General features: G+C 34.4%; 1 protein-coding gene across 5 annotated transcripts; it reads right to left on the bottom strand.

The window, feature by feature from the left end:
* Nucleotides 1-1,615: 1,615 nt before the first annotated feature.
* Nucleotides 1,616-4,523, bottom strand: LOC104118849 (receptor protein kinase CLAVATA1-like). Of its 5 annotated transcripts, none has more exons than XM_009630223.1 (3): nucleotides 4,447-4,523; nucleotides 2,157-3,761; nucleotides 1,616-2,052 (listed from the first exon to the last, which is right to left on the bottom strand). In XM_009630223.1, exons 2-3 carry the CDS (start codon nucleotides 3,640-3,642, stop codon nucleotides 1,730-1,732), a joined length of 1,809 nt encoding a protein of 602 aa, XP_009628518.1. In that variant the 5' UTR covers nucleotides 3,643-3,761; nucleotides 4,447-4,523; the 3' UTR covers nucleotides 1,616-1,729. The 5 variants fall into 5 exon arrangements, with proteins under 5 accessions (XP_009628518.1, XP_009628517.1, XP_009628519.1 ...); XM_009630222.4 differs by lacking the exon at nucleotides 4,447-4,523 and having other exon boundaries at nucleotides 2,157-3,422; nucleotides 3,603-4,440; XM_009630224.4 differs by lacking the exon at nucleotides 4,447-4,523 and adding an exon at nucleotides 3,969-4,049.
* Between the last annotated feature and the right edge of the window lie 9,563 nt (nucleotides 4,524-14,086).

Genomic DNA, 14,086 nt, shown 5'->3' with positions numbered 1-14,086 from the left:
TTAGTCTTGTTACTTATTGAGTTGGTTGTACTCATACTACACTTTGCACCTCATGTGCAGATCTAGGTGCTTCCGGGACACGGCGACTGTTAGACCTCAGTGTGTTACTAGTGGGAGACTATCAAGGTAGTTTCTTGGCGTCCACTGGCCTTGTCTCTCTTTCTTTCAGTTATTGTACTATTTTATACTTTCAGACAGTGTTTTATCAGTCAGACATTGTACTCATATTAGATGCTTATGTACTCAGTGACACCGGGTTTTGAGAGTATTTATTTCTGTATTTATAAGATTTCTTTCATTGAATATAAATATTATATTTCAAACTTAAAAGGTATGGTGGTTTATTGAGATTGTCGGCTTGCCTAGTATTGAGATTGGCGCCATCACGACATGTGAGATTTTGGGTCGTGACAATACCGTCCCTCGATCATCTGTAGAGGCTGAATATCATTCTAAGGCAATGACAATCTGTGAGGTGAAATGGTTGAAGGAAATTTTATCTAGTTTGGGAGTGACTTGCACTTCCCCTATTCATCATTTATTGTGACAGTCAAGAAGAATTGCATATAACAAAGAATCAATCTTTCATGAATGAACTAAACACATTTAAGTGAATTGTCATTTTATTCGTGACGAGATTGATAGTGGGAATATTCGTACTAGCTTTGTGCCTTCACATGAGTAATTGACAGATATCTTTACGAAGTTATTAGGAAGATCTCAATATGTTTTCTCTTGTGCAAGTTGGGCATTTGTAATCCGCATGCGCCAACTTGAGGGGTAGTATTGAAGCGTGTGTATATATTTGTGTATGTTTATGACTAGAAGAGTTTTCCTTTTTCATATTTGTTAGGACTAGTTTTTCATATTTGTTAAAACTAAGGTTTACTATTGGACTTGTATACATATTCTTGTTAATCAATAGTACGCAAGTCTTTCTATTTCACACTTGGCCACCGTTGGCCACCGTGTGCTGTTGTGTTTTGGCAATCTCCAATTTAATCAACACACTATCAGCTCTGACCAAACCAATATTCAAATAACAGAGGAGTCAACAAATTGAGAAAATACGATAACTCTATAAGCGTACAAAAGTTAACATCCAAAGGCAACTTATCCCCAACCTAAACTTCCTATAAATTAGTAGAAATCATAGACATGTTTCAGAAGAAATCACACACACACATACATACATGAAGCGGGTAGATTTCATGGTAAAAGCAGGAAATGTGGGTGGAAAAAGAGAGTCAGGCAAACTGTGTCACATTCACCTTGACACGGCCGAGAGAATCGGAGATGAGAAGATACTAGGTCTACGTCGAGAGATCGAGAGAGAGAGAGCGCGCGCAAATGTGGCCGTAGAGCAAAACTACAGCAGTTTTTGTTGTTAACTTTTCTACTGCTTGCTACAAAGCACAGCTTGGATAAATCAATAACAAATAAATTGATTTAATGAAATGAAACGACTAGTTTTCATATTTGACACTATGCAACTAGTAGAATTTTATCCCTTCCTATGAAGGACGATTAGTAGCTAAGAGTAGAGGAACTTGCACTACATCCTTCATTAGAATCTGTCTTTTAATAAAACAAAATAATAAATATTATACACAACTAATAATAATTATATCAAGATTAAATAACCAATTGTTCCATAATAAATACTACATCCAAACCAAAATCCATGGTTAATAGTATATATTCCAACAATGATACGACTAGTAGAATTTTATGAAGGACGATTAGTAGCTATGAGTAGAAGAACTTGCACTACCTCCTTCATTGAAGGTCTAGTGGAAGCGACCTTGTTAGTACACATGAGCCCTAATTTAAACACTTCACTCATTGCTTTCAAATTTGCTGGTCCCTTGATTTCTTCATCCAGAGCATCTTCAATAAGTTCTTCTTCTTCAACGTGTTTCCATGCCCGCTGTGCAAGGTTGATCGCCTCATCTCTATGAACAGGTTCTCTTCCGGTAACTAGCTCCAACAGCACAACACCAAAGCTATAAACGTCGCTCTTCATACTTACTTTAGCTGTATAAGCATACTCTAAGAATCAACAAATGAAAGCTAAGGTCATGACATGACAAGTTTAAGATATAGTAACTAGAGAAAGACAAAGGGAATAATTTCATTTTCAATCTAAAGTGTACCTGGAGCCATGTAACCAAAAGTACCAGCAACCGCAGAAGCAGTCTCAGTATCTCCACACTTGGCGAGGACTTTCGCCAGTCCAAAGTCTGCAACCTTTGCGTTCAAGTCGTTATCCAGTAGGATGTTACTTGATTTAATGTCTCGGTGAATAATGGGAGGAGAGCAATGATTGTGCATATAGCAAAGACCACGGGCTGCTCCAATTGCAATACGCAGCCTTGTATCCCATGTCAAGACTACATTTTGTGCTGGACTGATCATGACTAATGATTCACGTCCTTGCTTAGGATGCAACCATTTGTCTAAGCTTTGATTTTCCATGTACTCATACACTAGAATTTTTGAGTTTTCATTTGAAATGCAGCAAATTAGCGTAACAATGTTGACATGTCGAACTCCACTTAATGTTTGAAGTTCTGCAAGAAACTGTTTCTTCAGACTGTTGTCCAATTTTCTTTGGTTGCATATTCTTTTAACAGCAACATGACTTCTATTTTCATCAACACCAATTCGATAGACGTTTCCAGATCCTCCACTCCCAATCAAGTTCTCTTCTGTTAGATTCAGTAGAATTTCTGATCTTGTGAAGTTAGTGCTTCGAAAAGGAATGAACTCCCATTCATCGATCTCCCGTGTCTTCTTCCAAGAACAGTTGGATAGAGAGAGTTTTGAATGCTTCAAAATGTAGCACGAAAGACAAACTAGAACAATAATTACCAAAACTCCGACGACTACAGGGGCTATGATTATTGCTTTGTGTTTGTGGTGCTTTTGATTAGTACATAAAGGTAGATATTTAGTAGCGTGGCTTGAGTTACAAGTACATAGATCAAAATTACCAGAGAAGTCATAGTTAGAATTCTTATCATATTCTAATGGGATCTTTCCAGATAATTGATTCCAAGAAAGTTTTAGAGCAGAAAACTTTGCCTCTCCAATTGGAATTGGTAAGGTGCCATGAAGTTGATTGCGTTCAAGATTTAAGTCGCTCAAATTTTCAAAACGAAAAAGCCAATCTGGAATTGATCCATTCAGATAGTTTCTTGACAGATCCATGTATACAAGACTGAAAAAACTTGAAAATGCTTCTGGGATGTTTCCGATCAAATTTGAATTTACAATCCTAATGTTTCTCAAATTCTTCAACTCTCCTAGCTCATCTGGAATGGTAGCAAGCTCAAATTTCTCCATGAATGATATATCTAAAGTCTCAAGGTTTGAGAGATTTCCGATTTCTCGGGGTATTGAACCTTCAAAATTGTTGCCTGTAAGAAACAGACGTCTCAACTTTGAAAGCTGACCAACAACTCCTGGAATTGATCCATTCAGATAGTTTTCTGACATATCCATGTACTCTAGACTGGAAATATTTGAAATAGCTACTGGGATATTTCCGATCAAATTTGATCTCATAAACACAAGTTGTCTCAAATTCTTCAACTTACCTAGCTCATTTGGAATGGTAGCAAGCTCAAATTTCTCCATGCTTGATGCATCTAAGATCTCAAGGTTTGAGAGATTTCCGATTTCCCGGGGTATTGAACCTTCAAAATCGTTGCCAGTAAGATGCAGATGTTTCAACTCTGAGAGCAGACCAACAGCTCCTGGAATGGCACCATTGAAAAAATTAGAACGGAGATTTAAACCGGTTAGCCTAGACATTCGATGAATGTCCGTAGGCAATGGTCCCTGGAATTTGTTAAAAGAAATATCAAGAACTTTCAGCTTTGAGCAGTTGTATACAACTGTTGGAAATGCTCCTGATAAAAAGGTTGATGCAAGTATAAGATGTGTGAGATTTTTGAGTTTACAAATGATTGGTGGGATTGCAGCAAGGTACTGGTATTCGAGATTTATGCCTATGATAAAACCACGAGAACAAGAAATCTCTGGCCAAGTGCAAGGAGATGAACTGAGATTCCACCGCTGTTGGATATCAGATGTATTTCCCAAATAGCTCTTGAGCTTCAATAAGATGGGTCTTCTCATCTTCTTTTACAACAGTGGTTTGAGAATTTGCATAAACAAGTACTGAGAAAGTAACAAAGAAAATGATCATGAGATAATGGTATTTGTTCATTTTCATGGATCCTTTTCTTTTCAAAAGTTTTGCCAAATCTTGATTAATTTCTACGGGAAAGGGAAAAGAATGCTTCAAAAGCTTACGGTGATAGAAAGTGACTGGTCACAAGTTGCAAATGAATTGAATGCTTTGCTCTGACTAAGATGTGGTCGAGAGACAAGTAATGAAAGAGAAGTTCGGGCACAAGTTAATACAGTAAAACTTACAGCTTGTTTGGATATCAATGGCGGAACCACTCATTGGCAGGAGAGTCAATTGACAATCTTTTAGTCGTGAATTATACTTCATAAATAGGTTAAATATTATATTTTTATACATATATATATATATATACTATGTGTTTACTCCCATTAATTTTTTCATATGGTTACTTATTTATATTTTGACTCTCCTCAGGGAAATTCTGGTTCCGTCATTGTTGGATGGTTGTTATCCATTATTTTATAATGTATTATATTGTGTTGTTTTATGAATACAACGTTTGGATATATTGTATTGTTTGTTGTTGTTAAATAGCATTTTGCAGTTTGGTTTGACTGCAGTAAAAGCCCTTCCATAAATCAAGTAAAGCAACTAATTTAGGCCTCACATTTGTGGAAGCCTCATTTTTTGTTATACCTAATAGGTTATGTATAAGTTTAAAAAAAGTTCTTTGAAATGCAAATGTTTGATTTCTTTCTTTAACAAGTATAGAGAAGAAGGATTTGCAACTGTTATGATTTCTACCAAGAAAATTGCACTTGAAATGAATATCGAACCCGAATTTTGTAAGAAACGTGTGATATATATATATATGAAGTAACAATTTGATGAGAATATTGATAATAAAATCTCAAAATCTTTCGAAGAGTCCTTTGGAGTTTATTAGTAGACAAGGCTATTTTTATCACTTCAAAATAGATTTGAACAATTCGAAGCATATCAAAATATTTTTGGTATTCTATTTAGCGGTAAAGTGAGTGGGTTGCTCTAGTGGTGAACACCCTCCACTTCCAACTAAGAGATTGTGAGTTCGAGTCACCCCAAGAGCAAGGTGAGGAGTTCTTGGAGGGAGGGAGTCGGGGGCCTATCGGAAATAGTCTCTCTACCCCAGGGTAGAGGTAAGGTCTGCGTACACACTACTCTCCCCAGACCCCACTAGTGAAAATATACTGGGTTATTGTTATTGTTGTTGTTGTATTTAGCGGTAAAAATTAAGATTACTAGATGATGAAAATTTTAAAAAATATTGTCTTAATCTTGAATGTTCCGTAAATCATAATAACCAATTTGATATTGATGGAGATTTATTTTCGGAATTAAAAGTATTAAGAAAAATAGTACAATTAGAAGATAATAGTTTAATTGATACACTCGGTCAAATAAAAAGATTTGATTTTTTTTTCAAAGCATATATTACTTATGGAATAATATTAATAACTCATGTTACTGTCGCTTCAGCGGAAATAAGTTTTCAAAATTAAAATTGATAAAATCTTACCTAAGATCAACAATGTCTCAAGAAAGGTTAAATGGATTAGCTAAAGAAATATAGACTTCAAATAAATAAATAAATTTTTTAAAAAAAGAAAAAAAATTTAAGGCCCTTTATAAAGTTTGGCTTTAGGCTACAAAAATCGTCGGGTCGCCCCTGTTTGACTGTATTGTATTGTATTGTATTGTAATTGGTAAGTTTACTAAAATACTCTCAATTATTTAAATATTAAATTTATCAAGAATTACGCATAAAAATAATTTAAGAAACCTCTTTCTACTAATTTATCATCAAATATGTCTTATAAATAGGTTAAGCAATTAAAATTCATTTGGTAAATTGTATCACTAGCAGAACAAAAAAAAGCTTAAAGTATCGTGTGTTTCTATGATTTATATTTGGTGAAATACATAAACGATTTTTTTAAGTTGTCCGCAACAATGACACCTCAATTGACTCATTTACTATTTAGACACTTCAAATGATTATTAAGTGTAATAACTAAATATCCGATTGGAGCATACTGATGTGTCGAATAAACCAATTAAAGAATGACACGTGTAATTTATAATTATAATATTTGACTAATTAACAAAAATAAAAAAGGACCTTTTTCCTTATTTTCAACCAGACCATGCCTCCCCCACCCCCACCCCCCACCCCATAAGGTTGTGGTGGTATGTTCATCCATAAAGTTTAGCAAAAAATTGTGCTCTCTTTTGTGATTGGTTTTGGGATAATATTCTGGTTAAAGCATCAATTTTCAGAGGGTTCAATTTACTCTATTGAGTACTGTTGTAAATTTCATCTTAGGCATGATTCTTCTACCGTAATGGTATGAAATTTGATTTATCCAATTAATTATAACGACAATGCTTGTGATTGATTGTATAAGTAATTGTGACAGTATATCTCGGAAGAAATTGTGTGCATATTTTATGTTTTTCCCATTTGCTGTAATTTGAAAGAAACTTTTTAATTGTTCATGTTTTTTTTTATCAATGGTGAGAACTTGAAGAAGAAGAAGAGGTATGAAGTTAAGGCAAGTGGGGTCATTATAAAATAGGGTTAATTTAAAGAGAAAAACTTAGAGTCCGTTTGGACATAAGAATTTTTTTACTTTTTTTCTAAAAAAATTCACTTTTTCCCGAAATGTTTGGCCATAAAATTTTCAATTTTCATTCGAAGATGAATTTTGAAATTTTTTGAAGATTTGAAAATCTCTAAAAAGTTATTTTTCAAAATTTTGACTCATATCATTCACAAAACTTTAAAAACAACCCAAAATTATATTCATGTTCAAACACAACTTTAATTTTCAAATACTATTTTCACTTGAAAAAAAAAATCACTTTTTTTTTTAGTTTTAAAATTCTTATGTCCAAACGCCCACTTAATTTTGAAGGCGCACTTTGTCATGTCACCGTGAGGGATTCATGAGTCACACTTTAGTTGAGAAGAGGTGTCTGGTCATTAGCATAATTGAAATGTACATCTGATCATTGAGGACAACTTAAATGGGTCGTTTATGTATTTCGACTTATATTTTAAAAGAATCCAAAATTACTTTCCCATTTTTTTTATTATAACTCTGGGTGGCAGGGTCAACATGCGCGCACCTCGACTAATTTTACGAGGTACCTGTTACCTTACATCAACAAAAGTACTGAATAACTCTATCAACTGAGTTGGTTGGACAGATAGAGAAGAAATCACCTATCTCTTTTATCATACAAATCTTCCTCTCTTTTGTTTTGTTTTGTTTTGTTTTTGTTCAACTTAATAAGTTCTTGTACGCAATAATTCAACTTGAGATGAGTTGTTCTTTTGCCAAACGCTTCTTTTTTACCCTTCTGGAAGTATAATCGACCAAGTACGAGTTCAAGTGAATTCATAACTTTCGATGTGGAGCATAAATTTAAGTATAAAATGTACTAAAATTGCAACAAATAGCGGATTTAAACCCACAACCTTATAAATATAATGAGTTCAATGCTAAAAATTTCAAAAAATTGCATGGTCACCCCCATTTAATCTATACCCACTTTTTAAAAACGTTTTAACGTGTACCTACTTTTTAAACAATTTCAGACCTCTTCTTCGGGTGACAATGATTTTATATGGTATTTGTGAACATATTTTAAAATAGTTTATGATGTTTTACAGTGGTGAGTTGTTATGACGCTTTATTTTTACTATTGCTTAGGGTTTCTTCTTCTTCTTTTTCTTAATTGCAAAATGAATTCGTTAGATTTATTGTTGTTTTGACAAATTGATAATTGGGGTTTGTTCCTGTTGATATTTGGAAGCTATATTTCAAATTTGAGCTCATTTGGAGTAGTTTATATATTAAATCATATATTTGATTGTTATAATTCGAAGAATAAATTTCTGTTTCTGGACAATTTGCACTTCAGGTCTATTTGACTTTAAGTGCATGAAAATGTTGGTTGCACTTCAGACCTTTTGGCCTTAAGTGCATCTGAAGTGCAATTTTTCACTTTAGACTTATTGGCATAAGTGTAGCAAAACGTTTGTTGCACTTCAGACCTTTTGGCTTAAGTTCATCTAAAGTTTAATTTTTCGCTTTAGACTTATTGGCCTTAAGTGAAGGAAAACGTTTGTTGCACTTCAGAATTTTTGGCCTTAAGTAGTGGAATTTTTTACTTCAGACTTATTAGCCTTAAGTACATGAAATCATTGGTTGCACTTCAGATCTATTTGGACTTAAATGCATCTGAAGTCCATTTTTTTTATTTCAGACTAATTTTTTTTAACTTCAGACCCGATAAGTCTGAAGTTGATCGTAAAGTGGGTACGTGTTGCAGCCAAACGCACACGCAAGTATACGCGATCGTCAAGTAATAAAGTGACTAAAAGTCGGATGTCGAACCCACGAGGACTTGTGATTAACTATTAACTAAATTAGACTATCCTAATTATCTAAACAAGAATTAAACCTAAAAATATTTGATTCTAAACTAATTAAATAAAAAAATATAAATAATGAACTTTGAACAGAGAAAGAGCAGATTTTTATGATATCAATGTAATAAAAATGATCTAGGGTTATGGGCTATCTAACAATCCTATTGTATTCTTCAATTGAATTGACCGACTAATTTATCTAGCTTATTGGTTGACAGGGTTAATATTGCTCATAAGAATCTGTCGAGTTCTTACTCGCCTATTCAAGCTAACCTAACGCCTATGTGTCTATGGAGTTAGAATCAACAAGAACGCATTTATAATTGCTGTAAATCAACCAAGCAAGGCAATTAGGTATATGTCTATCCTAACCACGAATCTGTTTCCCGATGCCTCAGTTCAAGAACTTGCTCTACTCAATCTTATATGCAATCTAGAATTCTCACTTTCGAGTTCAATTCTAGATTCGTAGATAGTATTCAATTGGTGATCAAGCAATTAAATAATTAAGCACAAGATTGAATAAATAAACCAATATGATAAACCAAGAAGGCAAAATCAATATCCGAATAACAATAGTCATGAAAGAACCACAACCCTAGAACGTGAAGTTTAGCTCCATATAGACATGGTAGCCAAACAACAAATCATACAAAGAAACATAAAAAATACTAAGTTTGGTGAGAGAAAGATGGAACTTGATGAATTTCGGCCTCCACGACGGCTTTGTGCTTGTGTTTTTTCTCTCAAAACACCCCCCCCCCCTTCCAAAATAGGTTTAGGACCCCTTTTATACGAGTTGGGAGTGTGTATGACCGAAATAACCAAGTTCCGAATGAAATAGGACTAGTCCCCGCATTGAGCGTCCAGGGCAGCGCTAGGCGCCCTGGCCCTGGCGCTAAATCCAGTAAGTTTCACGTTTTCTTAGGCGTTCTTTCAATGCTGCCTAACTTTTCAATCTGCTTCGTTTCTCATTCTTCTACTAAACTTTTCATTTCTTTGCAATTGTTTCTTTTTTCTTCTTTTGTAATATTAAACTTTAATTATTATATATCCAATAATTAAATAATCATGAATTCATTCTTGTAATGTATAAAATACAAATAAAATCTCTACTTTGCTTCCAATTTCACCTCCAAAGTACCTACATATAAAATAAACTCAATTAAGCACAAACATAGTATAATTTAGCATTAGAATACTAAAATATAAGGTAATTAATGCATTAAAAATATATAATTATAGCCAGACATCACTACCCCACACTTAAACGTTGCTCGTCCTCGAGTCAACAAACAAATTACTCTATCTTTGAGCACTCTACACCAATGATCATGGTTGATAGCAATAATTAAACACTAGCATATGCAATCACATACACTTCCCTTTACTTATGTCATTCTTCAAAAATATTCAAACAAAGACAACATGCTCACAACAATCTAAGCCTCAAAAACCAACTCAATGTCACAATGCACTCATGGCTTGAACACCCAACATCATAGAAAAGTCTCATAATGTTACCTATCCCTCGTGAAACCATGTGCCCTCACAACAAAAGCAAAGAGAGTAAAATCAATCCACACATTCGAATCTCATGCTCACATATATCAAAGAAAATCGCTCACTCTCACAAAAGAAGTCATATGCATGTAATTGGTACCACAAGCTTGCCCTTAATGTAAATCTCTACTAATATAAGCTCGCTCGATCTAAAATTAATTAGGATTATTTTATGTTTGTAATGTGGGCTAAGGGACGGGTAGGATATATTTTAGGAATAGTGACTCAACCTCCTAAGCAATTTAACACATCACCAAATAACTTAAGCGCAAATTCTTCAACACCACTTCAATTTCACTAATAATATCACACCCAACAATATTTTCTCTTTCTTTAAGCACTACTTTAATTCATACCCACTAGCAAGAACAAGACAACAATTTATTCATCTATATTTTTCTTTCTTTTTTCCCAGATTTTTCTCTTCTTTTTTTTTCTTTTTCAATTTCCACTAGTGGTGTATTATTTTACAAAATAAGTGCACCCTTCTTTCTTTCATTGGTTCCACTCAAAAGTCACCCCACACTTAGTCCCTTCTTACTTCTTTTAGTGCTCATTTCACAGTTAAAGTGTTTTAAGAGGTAAAAGGATCAAAACAATATCAATTAAGAATAAAAAGGGTATAGACTTGTAATGTGGGTGCCAAATAAAAGTCTATAGGCTCAAAAGGGTTAACTAAGGATCAATTTTTATTTGTGATAAGCAATTAAGCTCAAAAAGATCAAAGAAAGCCTAAAATCATTTTTCAAACCAAGCATCACCTAAACTTTCGCTTCAACTCACATACCGGGCAAGTTCTAGACACAAGTACAAAAACATGGACTACACAAAAACCTCACCACACATGGCACATGCCTCACTAAGGACGGTCACATTCCGACTCTCAAAAGATGCAAATATTCACGAAGCCACGAGATATTAAGCATTAAGCGCAAAGTGAACACAAGTCAAGAAAACGAGAAATAGTCGTCACAAAACATGCTATCCAACTAAACAAGGCATCATCAACAATTTAAAATCATAGGGAAGATACTACACATGCCAAAACCTAAATATGATACTATCAAACAAGTCAAGAGCCCCTGAGAATCTTATATTTCTTCTTCCATTTATTTCCTAAACTCTAATCTACTCTAAAAGGAAAACAAATTACCCGGTTCAAACTACATCCCATGGAAAAGAACCGAGGCACAAAGAAAAACCACGGGGGATTATTGCTACAAAAAAAAATATGTTTTTGGATTTTTCTATTTTTTAATTTTTTTTGTTTAGACTTTAATCCCTCAAAAAAATTATCTAGGAGATCCATCGTCGGGAAAAGTCCAAAAATAAAATTTCAATTTTTTCTCAATTGTTTTTCTATTTTTTTTCTATTTTTATCTTTTTTAATTAAGGTACTAAAACTACTACTACTACTACTATACTACACAATTAATTCTACTAACTATGCTATTAAAAATAAGAAGCTAGCTAACAATAAAAAGATAAGAAACTAACAGTATAATAATATAATACTATAGAAAGAATAGAGAATCTTTCACCCCACACTTAAAATTTTGCAATGTCCTCAATGCACACTATAAATAATAAGAGGGTAAAAGAGACTTCCTGGTAGGCCAAAGGCCGAAGCAATAGCGGCTCACGAGTTACTCAGACTTCCCCCATGCATCGTCCTTTGTGCGGGTACCTCACACTAGTTCCAATAATCTGGCTTGCTTTTGCACACTTCCAATGACTTTCGTCCTATGCTCATAATCCTACAAAATAAAACAACACTACAAAAATAATAAAAATAATAAAAGAAAGCAGTAAAGTTGGATTGCCTCCCAACAAGAGCCTAATTTAACGTCGCAGTACGACTTGAACCACTTTTTGCCTCCACCTTGAACTTATGAATTGTACCCCTAACAAGGCATTCAGTCTATGGCTATGCTCCTTTGGTGGGGATACAAAAATAAACAGGCCAAGTAATAAATTTTTCACTCTATACTTCTCGGCCTTTATATGAGAAATATAATTTTCTCTATGGCACGACAAATTCAAGAATGTAGACATTCTCATCCTCACTCTTTGACTCCCCTATAGGCTCATATGGTTCGATTACTATCTCACTATCTAAACACAATGTGAAAAAATGATTGGAGTGAGGTCTAATGCGCCCTAACTCATGAATTATACTACTATTTACATCCCCGTTTATACATACACTCAAGTCTCCCAAATTAATGTTATCTACTCCCTTATATGACTCTAGAGCACTCTTCTCAACATTGGCATCATCAAGAAAAATATGGTCTAATGATTGGTATTCTTGTTTTAGCTCCTCAATTTGGTCTAGAATATTTTTTTCACCTTCACACAACTCATCATTAAATTGTTAGGCGTTTCACGCATCAACCTTTGCACTCAAATATGCATCCAAGTTATGCACAACCAAGCCAAAATTGTCAATTTTATGTGCAAGCTCATCTCTCTCCTTAGATCAGTTACTCACCAACGTTGTTAGAAGACAACGTCGTTCCGCATATTCCCTTAATCGAGAATATCCGTCCCAATACCAACCCTTACTCCCATATTCAAATTCAGACCTCCCAGAGTTCAAGTCATGACAAGTCCAAAAAGACGGGTCATAAAAGTCTTCCGTCAACCAAGCGTCTTCATCAATAACCTTACCTCCGAATATTTCATCCCCAGATGTCATGTTGAAAGAACTAGAAACACACTAAGAGAAAGATCAAATTGTTATAAAAATAAAAATATTTACAAAAAGGAAAAAAAATTAGTAAAGATAAAACTAGAAGTCTAATCTAGAAAATAAGCTAATTCTAAGTCCCCGGCAACGGCGCCAAAAACTTGTTGCAGCCAAACGCATACGCAAGTATACGCGGTCGTCAAGTAATAAAGTGACTAAAAGTCGGATGTCGAACCCACGAGGACTTGTGATTAACTATTAACTAAATTAGACTGTCCTAATTATCTAAACAAGAATTAAACCTAAAAATATTTGATTCTAAACTAATTAAATAAAAAAATATAAATAATGAACTTTGAACAGAGAAAGAGCAAATTTTTATGATATCAATGTAATGAAAACGATCTAGGGTTATGGGCTAGCTAACAATCCTATTGTATTCTTCAATTGAATTGACCGACTAATTTATCTAGCTTATTGGTTGACATGGTTAATATTGCTCATAAGAATCTGTCGAGTTCTTACTCGCCTATTCAAGCTAACCTAACGCCTATATGTCTATGGAGTTAGAATCCACAAGACTGCATTTATAATTGCTGTAAATCAACCAAGCAAGGCAATTAGGTATATGTCTATCCTAACCAAGAATTCGTTCCCCGATGTCCGAGTTCAAGAACTTGCTCTACTCAATCCTATATGCAATCTAGAATTCCCACTTTCGAGTTCAATTCTAAATTCGTAGATAGTATTCAATTGGTGATCAAGCAATTAAATAATTAAGCGCAAGATTGAATAAATAAACCAATATGATAAATCAAGAAGGCAAAATCAATATCCGAATAACAATAGTCATGAAAGAACCACAACCCTAGAACGTGAAGTTTAGCTCCACATAGACATGGTAGCCAAACAACAAATCATACAAAGAAACATAAAAAATACTAAGTTTGGTGAGAGAAAGATGGAACTTGATGAATTTCGGCCTCCACGGCGGCTTTGTGCTTGTGTTTTTTCTCTCAAAACATCCCCCTCCCCCCTCCAAAATAGGTTTAGGACCCCTTTTATACGAGTTAGGAGTGTGTAGGACTGAAATATTCATGTCCCGGATGAAATAGGACTAGTCCCCGCATCGAGCGTCCAGGGCAGCGCTAGGCGCTGGCCCTGGCGCTAAATCCAGTAAGGTTCACGT

Source organism: Nicotiana tomentosiformis, chromosome 1, assembly GCF_000390325.3.
Source record: "Nicotiana tomentosiformis chromosome 1, ASM39032v3, whole genome shotgun sequence".
In the NCBI taxonomy this organism is placed as follows: Eukaryota; Viridiplantae; Streptophyta; class Magnoliopsida; order Solanales; family Solanaceae; genus Nicotiana; species Nicotiana tomentosiformis.
The sequence above is the reverse complement of the archived record's forward strand: the minus strand, read 5'-3'. Positions and strand labels throughout refer to the sequence as shown.

Coding starts and splice junctions, on each gene's coding strand:
- LOC104118849 (XM_009630219.4), bottom strand. CDS start 4,146: ATGAGAAGACCCATCTTATTGAAGCTCAAGAGCTATTTGGGAAATACA. Junction 2,053..2,156: donor TTTTGGTTACATGGCTCCAG/GTACACTTTAGA, acceptor GTTGATTCTTAG/AGTATGCTTATACAGCTAAA.